The following is a 15,501-nucleotide window of genomic DNA, read 5'->3' on the forward strand; positions in this document are numbered from 1 at the left end:
GAGAACTCCGGCTTCCTGACCCCCTCGCCCAGGGCCCTTCCTCCTTTTTTAGTGCAAGAAAGACCTGAGTGCAGAGAAGGGCCGCTCCGTTAGGAGGCCAGGTCCTGTCCACGGCATCAGGATGCCGTCACCCTGGCCCCCCGCCCACCTGCTCCCGGCCTGGCCCTTCCCCAGAGGTAGAGCTGGGACCCATCGTCCCCCTCACTCGAGGCTATGGCCTCCCTGGGCGACGGGGTACCTACACACCAAGGGGCACAGGGGGAAGGTCCTAGGCCTGACAAAGGGGTTCCCGGGCATCGCGCGGGCAACCACAGTCCCGTCGTTCCGGGACAGCTGTGGGCCTGATGTCGGGAGCGGGGCTGGAGAGAGAGTTTGGACGTGAAGCACCCCTTGAATAAGTATACTACCACGTGGATAAAGGAGCAGAGCAAGGTGACCCACATCCTCCCACGCTGTCACTGGGGCTCATCCAAGTGGCTCATCGGCTGCAGAAATGAACGCTTTTTCTTTTCTGTCAGTTTTCTGTGCTTGGGTATTATTATTAGTTGGAAACCCAGGGCCGGGTGAAGTGGCTGTGGGGTTTGGCAAGCTGGAGGAAGGGGGGCTTCCGTGGGGTGTCCCTCGTAGGTCCCGCAAGCAGCCTTCAAGGCAGAAGGCTCGGCGTCGCTCAGGACCATCCTAGGGCTCTGGAGGGCCCTGGACCCGAGGGAAGGTGGCCCTCCAGACTGGCCACGCTGTCCCGACCAGCCTCCAGAGTGGCCCCGATGCCTGTCAACCATGGCCCCACGTGACCCCCGCCAGCCCGAGGCCCCGCTTTGCTTCCTTGAGAATCACCAGCAGAGGGGTGTCTGCCGACAGCCTTCCCGGCCTCCCCAGATCCAGGACCACCCCCCCCACCGCCCCCCGCCGGACAGCGTCTCCCCAACCTCTGACACTGGCGCCCAGAGCCTGTTTGCAGCTTCCCCAGAGCCCCCGGGAGGGGCATCCCCTGAGAAGGAGCCAGGAGGGAAGTCACCCGCCTTTCTTACCTTGGAACTAAATCTGGCTCAAGGTGGCCGGCCCTCCAGGCGTTTGGGGCCAGTGTGGACGGAAAAGGGAAAGGCGGACCCATCTGTGGCTGGGTGCTGAGGACAGGGATGGCGAAAATCCCCTGGGCTCAACCCTCCTTCTCTCCTCCCAGATCCACCCCAGGCAAGTTAAGGCTGCCAAGAAGAGAGAGGAAGGAAGCCCAGATCCCTTCTGCACAGGTATGGGGTGGGGGAGGTGGGGCACGGGGGTTTCCACCTGAGCCCGAGAGAAGGCGGGGGGGGGGGGGTCTTTAGGTGGTCTGTCTGGTTTCGTTTCTGCTGAAACGAAAGAATGAGCAGCTGGTTTTAGGTCTAAATCTGTCCCCCTGCCCCCCCCTCCCAAGCCACCCGGGAGGAGGGGCCAGGCACCCTCTCTCTCTGCCCTGGCCCTGCCCCCTCCCTCACCTCTAGCAGAAGGTGAACAGTCCGGTAGAAAAGAGATCCTATTTCTTTGTCGGTTTGGGGCTTTTTCCTTTAAATTCAGCTTAAGGCAGAAGAAGTTTGGCAAAGCGAGTCTACGTAAGGCCGCGTGACGGGGGGGACGAGGGAGCTGCCACGGGGGTGGGGGGAGCCGCCACTCACAGATCAGCAGCCGTGCCGGTCAGGGTCATGACCAGCTCCGCCTCCTCCCGCCCCTGAACCTCGTAAAGAGGTGTTTAAAAAACAAAAACAAAAAACAAAAAACAAAAAAACGAAGAAGAAGAAGAAAAACTGAAAAAGCAGTTGATTCGGGGAGGCTTGCAAGTGAATGACTGAACTGCCAGGAGAGGAGACCCAAGGTGAAGGGGCACGTGGGGTCAGGTGTCCCGGCCGGGCCTCCCCCTCCCCGAAAGGAAGCAGGTGCCAAGAGGGCTGGGGGAGGCCATCCCGGGGCCTTTGCACAGTGAGATCCGCCCGCTCGAGAAGGTAGAGTGGTTGTATTTTGCTGAATGACCGAAGAGTCCGTGCGGGTGTGGGTAGGAGCAGCGTTATAATTCGAGTCTAGCCTAGCAGGGCGCCCTGGCCGTTACCGGTGCTTGGGCGGGATCACCACGAGCGGCTGCCCGTACTTGGGCCGCCACATGAGGACCTGAGCGTCGTTGGCATTGGGCTTGACCAGGGCGCTGGGCGGTATCGGCTCGTTCTTGCTCAGGATCTTGGGCTGGTCCTGGGCGATGGGCTCCCGCAGCCTGGCGCGCTGGCCGAGGGGCCGGTTGGGGTTCACCTCGATGCTGAGCTGCATACGCCAGTGCAGCGTCTGCAAAATGATCATGTCATTGGTCGAGGTGTTGGTGGCCACCAGCCACGTGGTGAAGCTCTGGTCCCGGTAGATGTTGGTCAGCTTGGCCACGTTGCTCTCACTGACGGGCACGGCCCATGTGACGCTGGGGTAGAAGTTGTCGTTCATGCTGATGATGAACTTGGAGTCTCTCTTGGTGGGGCCCACGATGGTGCACGTCTCCGTGGTGTTGCCGTACCAGGGGTAGTTCACCCCGTCTGAGTCACTGATGGCCTCGATCTTGCCCTCCTGGAGGTCCGGGAGCTCCCAGCTGGACCTGAGGACAGGAAGACCAGTTTACTCAGTGGGCCACCCACAAGGCTGCATCCCTGAGGCTTACCTCGCGGGGCCAGGGCGGCACCAAATGACACACAGACAGCCACCGTCACGTCTGGGCTCCCCCAGACACAGCCCCCATCAAAGCCACATCCTGTCCTCCTGCACCATCTCAACTCGGTCGTGGCAACTGTTACTGTGACAGTAGCTCTCAGGCGGAAGGGGACACCAACCTGTCCTAAGTTACTCTGGGGACACGTGCTCCCGGGGGGCTGGGAGCACGGCAGCGTCTGGGGCATCAACACTCATCAACACTCGTGTCCATCGTGCGCCCGGCAGATAAAGAAAGTGAAGCCAGGGGCTGGATTTTTCTTCCCCAAGCAGTGGGGGCCTGGGACCCAGGCGGCCAGACTTCATCCAGGGCCACTCCCACCCGGGCCCCTGTGATCCCAAAGGTCAGGACGTGCTGCACCCGGACTTCGGCACAACCGAGGAAGCCAGCGGTCCTCTCCAGAATACGCTGCTCCCTGCAACGCGTTCTGGTTCACAGCCGCATGATTCGCAGCGGCCAAAAGGTGGGAGAAACCCCAGTGTCCATCAACGGCAGCGTGGGTAAACAAAATGGGGTCTGTCCACACAATGGAATATTCTTCAGCCTCGAAAAAGAAGGAAACTTTGCAATATCCCGCAGCGTGGATGAACCTCGAAGACATCATGCTGGGTAAGATAAGTCAGACACAACAGGATAAATACTGTATGATTCCACGTATCGGAGATCTCCCTCGGGTCATCAAATTCATAGAAACAAAGTAGAACAGTGGATACCAGGGGAGTGGGGGCGGAGAGTCAATGTTTCATGGGTGTAGAGTTCCAGGTGGAGGAAATGGGAACGTTCTGGAAACAGATGCACAACGACGTGGATGGACTTAAAGACGCACCCCTCTACCAAAATGCATCGCTTCACGTCAGCGATTAGCAAACCTGGGGCCACCCTGGGAGGGATGGAGAGGCATGTGATTTTGCTAATTCTCCTGTTTACTTCATTTCTGTTTTCATTTCATTGAAAAAGTCACAAATTAGGGTAACACCTGCCTACCAGGCCATCTCCTGCCCGGGGCTCTGAGCTCATCAAACTCCCAGGGAACTGGGGCAGCAGCTCAAACGACCTCCCATTTCTGAAGTCCCCACCGGTCCCCGAAAGCCAACAGGCCACAGCAGTCACGGGCAGGCGAGGCCGGGCAGGCCACCCACACAGCAGGTCGTGAGCCTGCTGACCCGGCTCTCCTCGCAGGTGGGTATCACGGGCCGGAAAAGGAGTTTAGGGTCCCCGTCCTGGATTTCTTAGAAGCCTGTGCCTTTGCCCCACCTGTGTCCAGGCGCCTAGAAAGCACCCACTCTGTGCTCTCACGGTGGCCGTACTCACTTGCAAAAGGTTTTCTTTTTTTTTAAGGCAGAAAGTAAACTTGCAAAAGGAACTTTACTCTTCAGTGGCTGTCTTTCACTTCCTAAGAGCTGGCTTGTTTTGAGGGAGTGGGGCTCAGCACCAGAGCAGCCCCCCTCTCCCCCAGCCTCAGGTTTCCTTTCCTCCCCAGCCTCCAAATGCCCGAGCCTTGGCCCAGTCACAGGCGGGTGACGGTCCTTATGAGCCAGCAGACAGTCGTGTCTCATGTGGGATATTACTCAGAATCAGGTTCCGGGGCCTTTGTCTTCCAATCATCACAGGCCCGCATGGGCTGCCTCTGTTCCCCAGGGCCCCAGCCACCCCCCGCCGCCCTCGCCTAGTCGACAAGGTGGGAGTGAATGCAGTTAAGGGAACAACTTCTGGGGGACACACGCCAGCCCGGATCCAGCCTCAGTCCAGCTACTAGCTCTGATTAAGTTACAAGTCTCTGAGCCTCCGTTTTCTCATCAGTTAACAGGATAGTCCTACCCACCTTGCAAGGTTTTTGTGATGATTAGATGTATTGATATAAACATATAAACGGCAATACCTAGAAGCTTCCAGAAACCATGTTGGGGGGCATTTAGAGGTGTGCCAGCCCTGACTGATCTGAAGCCTTTGTGACCTCCGCAGTTTGGGGATTATACATGCTTGGAAAGGAATGAACTGCATGCAGTCACTGCCTCCTCCAAGATTCCCTGTTTGTTCTGGGACGACCTTGAGCTTCAAAGCAGACCCTCGGTTCTTTGCTCCATGGCAGAGGGGGGCGAGGTGGGACCCCAGCCCTGCACACACCGAACCTTTTCCTTGTTGCACGGCAGAGGTCCCACAGGCGGGCTGTGGTGCACAGAGGCCACTTAAAGGTGTGAGCAAGGCTCCCAGGACTGTGCACACACACGTCGGAATCAGACTCCTCACTCTCCCTCACATGCCCTGTTCCTGTGGCAACCCCCATCCACCATCCACTCACCAAGTGTTTGCAGAGCACCCGCCATCGGTGTTTGCAGAGCACCTGCCGTCAGTGAGTGCAGAGCACCTGCCGTCGGTGTTTGCAGAGCACCCACCGTCAGTGTGTGCAGAGCACCTGCCGTCGGTGTGTGCAGAGCACCTGCCATCGGTGTGTGCAGAGCACCTGACGTCAGTGTGTGCAGAGCGCCCGCCATCGGTGTTTGCAGAGCACCTGCCGTCAGTGTGTGCAGAGCACCTGCCACTGGAGGACGCTGCACCCTCCGGGCACCTGGCACCATCCTGGACTCTCTCACCTCTGCACACTCCCCTTCTCCTTTGCCTTCACCCTGGCCAGGACCCCTCCCTCCTCCCGGGTCTCCCGGCCTCTACTCCTGCCTCCTACAATATTCTCCCAGAAGCGGGAGTGATCTTGTCAAAACACACATCTGTCTGCACTGTCCCTCAAAGCCAACGCATCTGAAGCCCAGGACCCTTCGTACACACACACGCACGCACGCACACCCTCCCCAGGCTCCAGACCCACCAGCCGCTCTCAGTTCCTCTAATGGGCCGTGCCCCTCCTGTCCCCCCCTGTCTCGAGGCCTTCTGCCAGGACCAGTGTCCCTCCTCCTCCTGTGCGGGTCACTGCTCCTCATGGCTCAGCTCCGGAGCCCCCCAGAGAAGCCCACGCTGACCCAACCCAGGTGGCCCCATATCCGATGCCATTCAGTTCTCGCCCTGCTGCTTCCTGGAGCACGCACAGGGGTGATCCGATGACCATGCGATCGCTTGGTGATGATCTCTAGAGGGCAGGGGCCAGGCCTCCAGGATGTAGGCAAATAAGTGTTGGTGGCCTGGATCGGTGACTGTGGGTGGCCTGCCCGGCCTCGCCTTCAGGGCCTGGGCCCCAAAAGGGGGTCTCCTGAAGGAGTTTAGAGTGTCCAAAGCCACCCCGTTCATGCATCGTCTCACCTGGAGTAGCTGTCCCTAGCACCCGCTGTCCTTGCAGCGACGCCGGTGACAATGGTCATGTTCCCTAAGCACAGAGGACGTGTCAGGCACCCTATGTACGTACGTCCCCCCAGTGCTTCTCCTCAACCACCCTGGGGACACGTCAGAGGGGCACATTTTATACAAGAGGCTTGGAGACGGTACAGGCCTATCTCAAGGTCACACAACCACAAAGCCGCCAGGCCAGGACCCACAACCTGAGGGAGCTCTTAGCCAGCGGTTTCAAAAGACCCTCACTCAACCATGCACACACACACACACACGCATGTGCACACACACACAGAGGCCCTTACCCATAGGCCTCCAACACAGGCCTCGCCCAACACTCACACACACACGCACATACACACACGAGCTCGAGCATCACAGCTGGCCGAGGGTGTGGGTCTGAAGGGGTTAGAAAGGCCTTCCCTGGAGACCGAGGCGGGTAGAAGTGATGCTGAGGGCCACCCCTGGGGGCCGGGGAGCATCACAGCGGCAAAAGCTTCTGGGTGGAGGTGAAGGAAACCAGGGATGCCCAGCGCGGTGCCTTGGAGGGAAGGTGAGGCTGGCCCTTTCATTGACCTTGGACGACAGGAGCACACCTCTCCCAGCCGCCTGGGAAGAGCCTGGAGGGCTCTCCCCCCAAAACAGACGGCCCCTCACACCCCCAGGGTTTCCCCAGCCTCTCCCAGGGCTCTGACCACGTTTTGAGTTCTGGACCCCAGAGCCAGACTGGACCCCAGACAGGGGTCTCAGAGCAGAGTTTCCAAACTTCCCATCTCTGTTCACTTTGGTCCCATCTACATTCTATATACTTCCTGTACTATTATTGACTTAAAATCAATCATTTTTTTAAAAAATTGCATTTAGTTTTTCCTAAGAAACACACGGAAATAACACGTTGAGTGTCCTAGATACATTTTTCCCCCAAATATACATTCAAATAAATACGTTGCTTTAAATTACAGTTGTATCGAGGCACCTGGGTGGCTCTGTTGGTTAAGCGCCGACCTCAGCTCAGGTCACGATCTCATGGTTTGTGAGTTCGAGCCCCACATCGGGCTCTGTGCTGATGGCTCAGAGCCTGGAGCCTGCTTGCGATTCGTGTCTCCCTCTCTCTCTGCCCCTCCCCTGCTCGCACTGTCTCTCTCTCTCTCAAAAATAAAATAAACATTAAATTACAGTTGTACTTAGGCTTAACTGAGTTCACTTCAATATTATTTCACATCCCACAACTGATGCCCGTTAGATGCTCTGAGAAACTCATTTACAGACAAGGAGTTGAGGCTTGAGGGCACCCCAAGAGGGCTGCTTGGACCGAGGCTTTTCTGGCCACACTGGTCCCACTGGCACTTAGGGCTTATCTCGCCCGGTCCCCAGTTTTACAGATCTCATGGTCTTGTACAATTTGCAAAACGTTCAAATTCTGCAAAAGTTTGCAACCGGGAGCCCAGTTTCCTGATTTCTGCCCCGTGTGGCCGCCTGCCAGGCCAGCCCCTTCCCACTAGGCACCTGCTCTCCGACGGAGGGTCTGGGGGTGTCCCCCCACCGCCTGCTCCCAGGGCTCCCCCAAAAACCAAGCCCCACTCCTTTTGCAGCCCACCCCCACCCCTTCATCCAGGCCCCAGCACCATATCCCCTGGAAAGGACCAACGGTGCCTAATCTTAATTTTTAGTTGTAAAAGCTGTGTTTTTCTTTAAAAAAAAAAAAAAACGCTATAGAGAAGTATATGAAGTGAGAAAGGAAAGCCACGTCTTCCACGCCCGCCCCCACCTCACTGAGGTTACTCACCACATTACGCTTTGGTAAACATCCTTCTAGACCTTTCTCTGCATAGACCCACAGTACGTGTTCCCATTCACAGTGTTTTCTTTTAAACAAAAATGGGTTCCTACGCTACATGCTTTACAACTTTTAAAAAAACGTTTTATTTCGGAGAGGCAGAGTGAGAGCGAGCGAGCGAGGGCACAAGGAGGGGAGGGGCAGGGAGAGGGAGACAGAGGATCCCAAGCAGACTCCACGCTGTCAGCCCAGAGCCCAGCATGAGGCTCAAACTCGCGAACTGTGAGATCACGACCTGAGCCAAAGTCGGATGCTTACCTGACTGAGCCACCCAGGCGTCCCCTTATATTTAAAAAAAATTTTTTGTTTTTTTGCAAGTGCTGGAGTTTTTATCCTCATATATACATGCTTCTGGCCTGGGTCTTCCATTCACACATTAGGCAATTTGTTGTTGTTGTTCAGATGTTTTTTGTACGCCTACCCTATGCCAGGCCCCGGGCCAGGTGCTCAAAGTCCCTGTGAGACAAACTCTACAGGTAGAACAGCACTGAAGGGCATGTAGGTTTGAAATTGTAACAGAGCCAGCCAAACCCACCTTCTAGACGCTGCCTGAACTGTATGTACCCCCTCAAACAGCCCGTGAGGCTGTCCATTTCCCCCCAACCCCAACACCGAATCAGCTGCGTTTCTACCCGGAGCCGATCAGCAAAGAACAGAAGCTCTCAGGGTTTAATTTGTTATTTCCCTGATTGCCACGGCTGTCGGGTGCCTCCTCGCACGTCTCCGGGCGCAGCCAGCTTTTGTTTTCGGAAGGTGAGGGTTGGAGCCATCGCTTGGCTGGGGCCGGTCCGTGGGGAGCTCTCTTTGGGCTGGGCAGTCCCCCTCACTTCCTCCCGCCCCAAAGCCTGGAAACAAGGACTTCCCTCTCCCACCCACGCCACCCTCGCCTCCGCCAGGGCCCAGCAGATGGGGGGAGGCAGCCTTCCGGTCCCAGAGAGGAAGCTTCGTCCTCGATTGTTCTGTGTGGGCCCGCGGCTGCAGAGCAAGCCTCCTTGGGCAAGTGGCCTCAGGTCTCAGAGGCTGTGTCCTCGTCATAAAAGGAGGGCCCCGTGACGTCCTTGGGGCCCGGGCAGCTCTGTTCATCACCCGGCTCTGGCGTCCTGCCACCGGCCTGTGGCCTCAGTCCCTGCGCCCCCACCTGGCCCCTTCCCACCAGCCTCCTTGTGGTCCCGAAGCAGGTGTCCCCCCGTGTGCTGGCTGGAAGGACCTGGCAGGCCTCCTCGCTCAAGGCTCTCACGCCATAGGCGGGTCCGCGACACCCAACCCCGGAAGAGAGAGCGGCTCTACGTACAGCAGGCTTCCCGCTGACTCCGCCAGGCATCCCAGATTTAATAATCAACTACGAGCAGCTATCACACGGACACCTGTCGTGGATCGAGTGCATCGTGTGTGCCGGGCACTGTGCTGAGCTCTTATCGTGCACTATCTCATTTAACCCCTCACAGCAACCCAGGGAGGGAAGGGACCATGCTCCCCACCTCACAGATGGGAACAGAGAGGCCCGGAGAGGCTAAGAGACTGGTCTCAAGGTCACAGCACCGCGGGAGGGCGGAGCTAGGATCCGCACCCGGCTGGACCAGGGGGACAAGGGTGAGGGGAGGTGGCACTGTCCCCCCTGAGAGACCCTGTCTCTTGAGCTATTCCCCCCACTTCACCCCCAAGTCTGCCCTTTGGCCTTGGCCGTGGGCCGGCCGCCCTGAGAGCTTCAGAGAAGGGCAAACGAGGGACGACATGAAGCGTCTCCCGCACGGGCTAGAAACTGTGACTTGTCACTTAGAAGGCTGTGCCGGCTGACAGGTGGTGGCTGAGGAATTGCGGAGGATGGGGTTGTGAAGACAGGTGTCTCCAACAGTTTGGGGTGGGGGGAGGTGGCTTTTAAAGCAATGTGGGCTGGCCCGAAAACCATATAGAATCCCGTGAAGCTGGCACGGAGAAACTCGGCGCTCCATGGCTCTCCTCTGGAGGAGTCGGGGAATCACCGAGGTGGCTTGTGTGACAGTTCCACTGCATGTATTTCCAGCCCGGGATGTCATTCTGCAAAGTTCTCCTGGATTAGGGATTAATTTTAAGCAGGGATAACGTCAAAGGGTATTACGGGTTCCGGTTAAGGATTTGGAATTAATATTTTGGATACAAGCCCGTTCGTAGAGAACGGGAGCCCTGACCTTAACCTTTGCCACCTGGCTTCCCTCTCCCCTGGCCACTGAGGTCCCGGGCGTGGGTTTCATTCTAATGATCTCGATCGTCTGGGTCTAGTCTGGCGGTTCTCATTCGAGGGTGACTCTGCACCCTTCCCGGAGACATCGGGCAGGGTCTGGAGATCACAGCGGGGGCGCTGGGTGCTCCTGGCATTGAGATCGTGCCCCGCGATCGTGAGTTCGAGCCCCGCGTTGGGCTCTGTGCCGACCGCTCGGAGCCTGGAGCCCGTTTCGGATCCTCTGTCTCCCTCTCTCTCTGCCCCTCCCCCTGATCACGCTCTGACTCTCTCTTTGTCTCTCTCTCTCTCTAAATTGAATAAACGTGGGGCGCCTGGGTGGCTCAGTCGGTTAAGTGGCCGACTTCAGTTCAGGTCACGATCTCGCGGTCCGTGAGTTCGAGCCCCGCGTCGGGCTCTGTGCTGACAGCTCAGAGCCTGGAGCCTGTTTCGGATCCTGTGTCTCCCTCTCTCTGACCCTCCCCCGTTCATGCTCTGTCTCTCTCTGTCTCAAAAATAACATTAAAAAAAATTTTTTTTAATTGAATAAACGTTAAATATAAAAAAAAAAAAAACAAAACAGGAAAGAGCATAGTTTGGGGTTGGGAAGATGGCACCTAAATGTTTCCGATGCTCAAGAAGGAGCAGACATCAGGCTTTCTCTAAACAAGCCCTTCTCATTTGCAGAGGCTGCCGGTCGAATACAGAGCTCTGCCCAGGATCAGAGGAGCCGTGCTCTCTGCTAATTCCACTTTTTAGCACGATTTGGCCAATCCGTGGTAAGTGGAGCTGTTTCCAACTCAGCGTCTCAGCCACACGGTGGTCACCTAGCAAGGCAGGGCAGAGGAGGAAACAAAAGGAAGCAAATGGAAAGCACACAAAACGGCCTTCAACCTCGGAGAGCTCAAATCATTCGTGACTTGCGCTATTTTAACATTTTTAAAAGTCAGGAAGTGGGTGCTTTGTGAACGAGAGAGACCTGGGCTCAGGAGAAACTTCACTCCCAGGAGAAGTTTGATCTGCCCGGATTCGGCCACGATTCTCAACTTTTTACGGACACCGTGGCTCACCCCCACCCCTCCCCCCCAGGAGAGAAGAACGCTCACATAATAACCACACTAAAGACCACCGAGGGCTTGGGGCCGTGCCGACTGCTTGACAAACGTCATCTCTCGTAATTCTCGCAGTAAAAGCTATAGGGCAAGGACTATGACTGGCCCTACTTGCAGACGGGGAAACCGAGGGTCAGAGTGGCTGAGGTCACACACCCTGGAAAGTGGCAGAGCCTGGACGCCCGCCCAGGTCTGCCTGACTGCAGTCTAGGTGCGCACTGGGTTCCTCTAACCAGGAACCAAGGACTGGCACAGAAAGGGAAAGTCATCTCGGGTCTCCGGCCTCAGGCCTGCCTCCAGCAACAGTGCCTGAAAGCTCAGAGCGGAGGCTTTAAGTCCCTGTGCGCAGATGGGGAACTGGAGGCCCCGGCCGGGCCTGTTCCTCCTCGCTGCCCGCCGCGCCGCCTCGGCACTCAGCCCCTTTGGTTCTCCCCCAACTTCCTCCCGGCGCTCGGATCTTTCCAATCTTTCCATGGTCAGCAAAACCCTCTGCCTTCCCTACCCCTTCTCGGGAAGAACGTAGCCTGTGCCTCAAACCCCCAGAAAACCCTCTGCGCCTGTGTCTTGTCACTCGTCCCGGATCCTTTGCAGGGTCCAAAAAAGGTTTCTGGCTGAAGGCTTCCTAGGATCTAGTCCACACCGAATAACTCAGAATCATGTTTCCCTTCTTGCAATGGAAAGTCAGCACCCCCCCTCACACACACACACACACACACACACACCGAGTTAAAAGCCACTTTGGAGAATGAAAGGGCCTTGGGTAGAGACATCAGGTTGATGGAGGGACATGCCCCGCGTGGGCCCCGTGGGGTGATCCTGTTTACGCCCTCATTTTACGCTTTACCGCGTTTCTCTTGTTTGCCTTACAACTTCAGAGTCATTAAGGAAACGCAATGGGATTTAGCGTCCTGCCACTTTCCATCCCCTCCCCGCCCCCTCTAATTTCGGAGGGGCCCAGGATGTTCTGAGACCCGGGAAAAGGCCCAAGTCCCGGGGGCTCCCCTGCTCCGCTCCTCCCTTGAAGAACCGGGAAGAAGCAGCACGCACCTGGAGAGGCTGGCCGTGGGAGAGTATCCCCCGCCAGTCCCGGGCACAGTTGGGAAGCTGTCCCCGGGGCCCGCCTCGCTCTCTCAGAGGGACCTCGTGCTCGGAAACAGCTGTTTTCACCTCCCTGTCTTCAGGCGGCCCTGGAAGCCAAGAGGCTTTCCTTTCTGTCCACCTCTTCTCTTTCCACACTGGGACGACCACCCCCAGGAACGCCAGCGCATGCCAGGAAAGAAGGCGCCGGCTCCCCGTGTCCTGCACCCAGACGTGCATTGTCCTGGGAACGTTCCGGACCCCAGGCTGGAGGGAAGAGGCCAGTGGGCTCCTCTCAGCTGTGAGGGCCCCTCTGGAGCCTTCTGGACACTGACACAGGATGTCTACATCGAGCGGCCTTCTGCCTCGGGGAGAGAAAAACGCTATACCCTGAACCGAGAAGGCTCGGTTTCTAAAACGAGCCACCCTCTCAAGCAAAACACCGGAACAGCAAAGCATTCCCCCCCACCACCACCTCCCCGTCCTGATATGCATGTGAAAACACTGCAGAGACAAGTTCGAGCCCAGCACCTGTGCAAGTAACTATGGAGGGCTCCTTAACTTCCGCCACATGGACCTCTCCGGGAGGCCTGGGCCCCCACCCAAGCGAGGGGGGGGGTGCCAAGCCTCAGCCTCTCTAGCAGCCCCAGGACAGCACGCTTGTTTTGCCAAAAGAGACACCTGGTGGAACGTGCCTCTGCTTTCTCAGCATCTCGTGGGGAAGGACGCAGGAACCCCAGGGGCCGGTGACAGCAGGAAGAGAGGTCCCAGAGCCGTGACCCCAATCCGAATCACCAGGCAGACCCTGGAGGGCACCTGGCCAAGGAGGACACAGGGACGGCTTCCACCGCTGCCCGAAGCTTCCCTCCCACCCCAGGCCTCCAAGCTCCCCACCCCGAGCAGCCCCCCACCCCCGACAGCGTGTGTCTGAGCAGTACTCACATGCCCTGTTCCCCATACTGGTTGTAGAACTCCATGTGGCTGCATGCCTGGATCCAGCCAACGACCCAGGTCTCTTTCTTGGGGATGGGTGGCATGACCACCTGGGCCGAGGCACGGAAGTGGGGTGTCCTGTAGCGGAGCACCACGCTGGAGGACTCATCGATGCTGGTGGGGATGGGGTCAATAGAGGCTTTCACGTCAATCACGGTGATGCCTTCCCGGAAGACTCTGGCTTTGCCCCCGATGCTCTGAATACAGCCCATGGCACAAAGCAGCGCTCTGATCTCCAGGGAAGGCCAGCAGTCCCAGAGAAAACTGGGCATTGAAAGGATGGAGGTTGCGGGACCCAGTGCAGACAGGACTGCTCTCCAATCTCAAATCTCAAGACCGATATCCATAGGATAGAAAACTTCACTGAGTAGAGGGGGTCTGCATATCACTACCTCGGGCCTGCTTAGAAATACGGATTTTGCTGCATTTCAAGAGCCCTGGGTCCTCTCCTCTTCTGCTAGCAGTGGACAAAAATCACCGATATTCTTTGGGTTAAGAAAAAGGAAAGTTTGGAGGTTAATGGGTAATCATGGTGCTCAGACAGCCAGCCCTTCGGTGCCTCACACGCGGGGAACGCAGCTCGGAGACGCTCCCTGAAGTCCTCGGGCGGCGAAGGCGAACGCCGGCAGACACATAAATAAGGAAGGCTCCGTCCCCTGCGCCGCGCCGCCACCGTCGCTGCAGAAGTCCTACTTCCTGCCCTCTGCCTTCCGCACGCGCTCGCTCGGGGCACACGCACCGGCCGCTCGCCCAACGGGGCCCAATCAATGGAAGAGCAGTTTCTGTTCGAGCGCGGAGGCCCCGGCGCCCTCGGGGGCGAGCGCCGACCCGCGGCTTCCAGGAGGCGAGCGCCGGGCACCGGCCGCCCGCGGGGTCCCCGAGGAGCGCGGCGCGGCGCGGGTCCCCGTCGGCGCCCACTCGCGGGCGCGGGCCGACGCCCCCACGCGGGCGCCCCGCGTCCCCCCGCCGCTGTCGCTGTCGCCGCCCGCCGCCGTGCGGGGCTCCGGGGCTGCGCTGGGGCCGCCGCCCGGCTCGCCGCGACCGCCGAGGACCTGGTCGGGGGGTGGAAGGGACAGGGCGTCAAGGCCCGCCTCAAAGTTGAGCCGAACTTTGCTGCGGGGAACGCGCGAGGCGGCGACGCGTGTGCGCGGGCTGCAGAGCTGACGGCGCAGCTCTGGGCGGTCTCCCCGGAGGCGGCGGCCCACCCCCCCCCCCCACCTCCGCCCGCCCCGTCAGTGGCGGCTGCACGACCGCGCGCACCAGCGAATAATCGCCGCCCGTGACATCTCCGCTGACACCTCCCGGCCTGGGAGTGGCGTGGGGGGCGGGGGGCGGGGGCGACCGGCTGGCCCTGCAGTGGGCCGCGTGGACTTGCCCGCCCTGGCACTGCCCCTACCGCCTCGCCGCCGGCGCCCCTTCCCCGCCGGGTCCCTCCCGCCCCCTGGGGGCGCAGTGCCACCCCGCAGGCCGGTCCGATCGGGCGTGCGCCCCTTCCCGGGCCGGGATCCTCCGACTCCGGAGGGTGCAGTGCCCCAGCCCCGCCGCGTCGGGCGCCTCTGTCCCCCACCTCGCCAGCCCCAAGCGGCCCCGGGTCCCCGCGCGTCGGGCGCGCTCACCGCCGCCGGGCAACTTTGGCGCGCACGCCCCCACCCGGGCGGCGCCACCGACTCACCTGCCCCTCGGGCCGCTCCGCGCGCCCCGGCCGCCGCCCTCCGGACGCCCCTGACCCCGCCGCGGGCACGTCCTCGGGGCGTCCCCCCCCCCTTCCCCCGGGCAGTGTCCTTTGGCTCTACTGGGGTCTGGGGCGACCGTGGGCGCCCCCGGCCCCCACCTCCTCCTAGCTCGGGGCTGCCAGTGGGTGGCCGGGGGCGGAGGGCTGAGGCTCGGGGCTCTCTCGCCCCCACCCCGCGCGCCCGCTTTATTTTATGATCATTGTGAGCGTGCTGTCGCCGCTCAGCCCCGCCGCCGCGCCGCAGCCGCCTGGCGCGCCCCGCGCTGCCTCGCTCTGCTGCAGCATCGGAAAGGCAACCAGGTCAAACTTTGCAGAAACTCAGCCCCTGCGCCGGCCTGGCCCCGCGTCCGCCCGCAGCCGCCGGCCGGAGCGCAGCGCACGCAGGGACCGCCGCCCGCTCGCCGGCCCCGCGGGGATGCAGGTCCGCAGGCGGCGGCGGCGGCGGCGGCGGCGGGCGGGCGCCGCCTCCTCCTCGCCGCCCGCCCAGCTCTCCACCCTCGCTCCCCGCACACAGCCCGCCCTCCCCCTGCTAATCCTCTCCCCGTCTCCCCCCTCTCTCCCCCTCTG

General features: G+C 59.7%; 1 protein-coding gene across 1 annotated transcript; it reads right to left on the minus strand.

Annotated features, from left to right (window-relative positions):
* Positions 1–1,767: 1,767 nt before the first annotated feature.
* On the minus strand, positions 1,768–14,114 carry FAM78A (family with sequence similarity 78 member A). The gene is made up of 2 exons (XM_007078838.3): positions 13,152–14,114; positions 1,768–2,602 (listed from the first exon to the last, which is right to left on the minus strand). The coding sequence occupies exons 1-2, from the start codon at positions 13,472–13,474 to the stop codon at positions 2,074–2,076; spliced, it is 852 nt and encodes a 283-aa protein (XP_007078900.3). The 5' UTR covers positions 13,475–14,114; the 3' UTR covers positions 1,768–2,073.
* Between the last annotated feature and the right edge of the window lie 1,387 nt (positions 14,115–15,501).

Source organism: Panthera tigris, chromosome D4 (genome assembly GCF_018350195.1).
Source record: "Panthera tigris isolate Pti1 chromosome D4, P.tigris_Pti1_mat1.1, whole genome shotgun sequence".
Lineage (NCBI taxonomy): Eukaryota > Metazoa > Chordata > Mammalia > Carnivora > Felidae > Panthera > Panthera tigris.

Bases quoted from the DNA above. Each gene is read 5' to 3' on its own strand.
- FAM78A (XM_007078838.3), bottom strand. From the start codon at position 13,474: ATGCCCAGTTTTCTCTGGGACTGCTGGCCTTCCCTGGAGATCAGAGCG. The intron at 2,603-13,151 runs GTGAGTACTGCT...TCCTGTCCTCAG, and splicing joins CAGTATGGGGAACAGGGCAT to GTCCAGCTGGGAGCTCCCGG.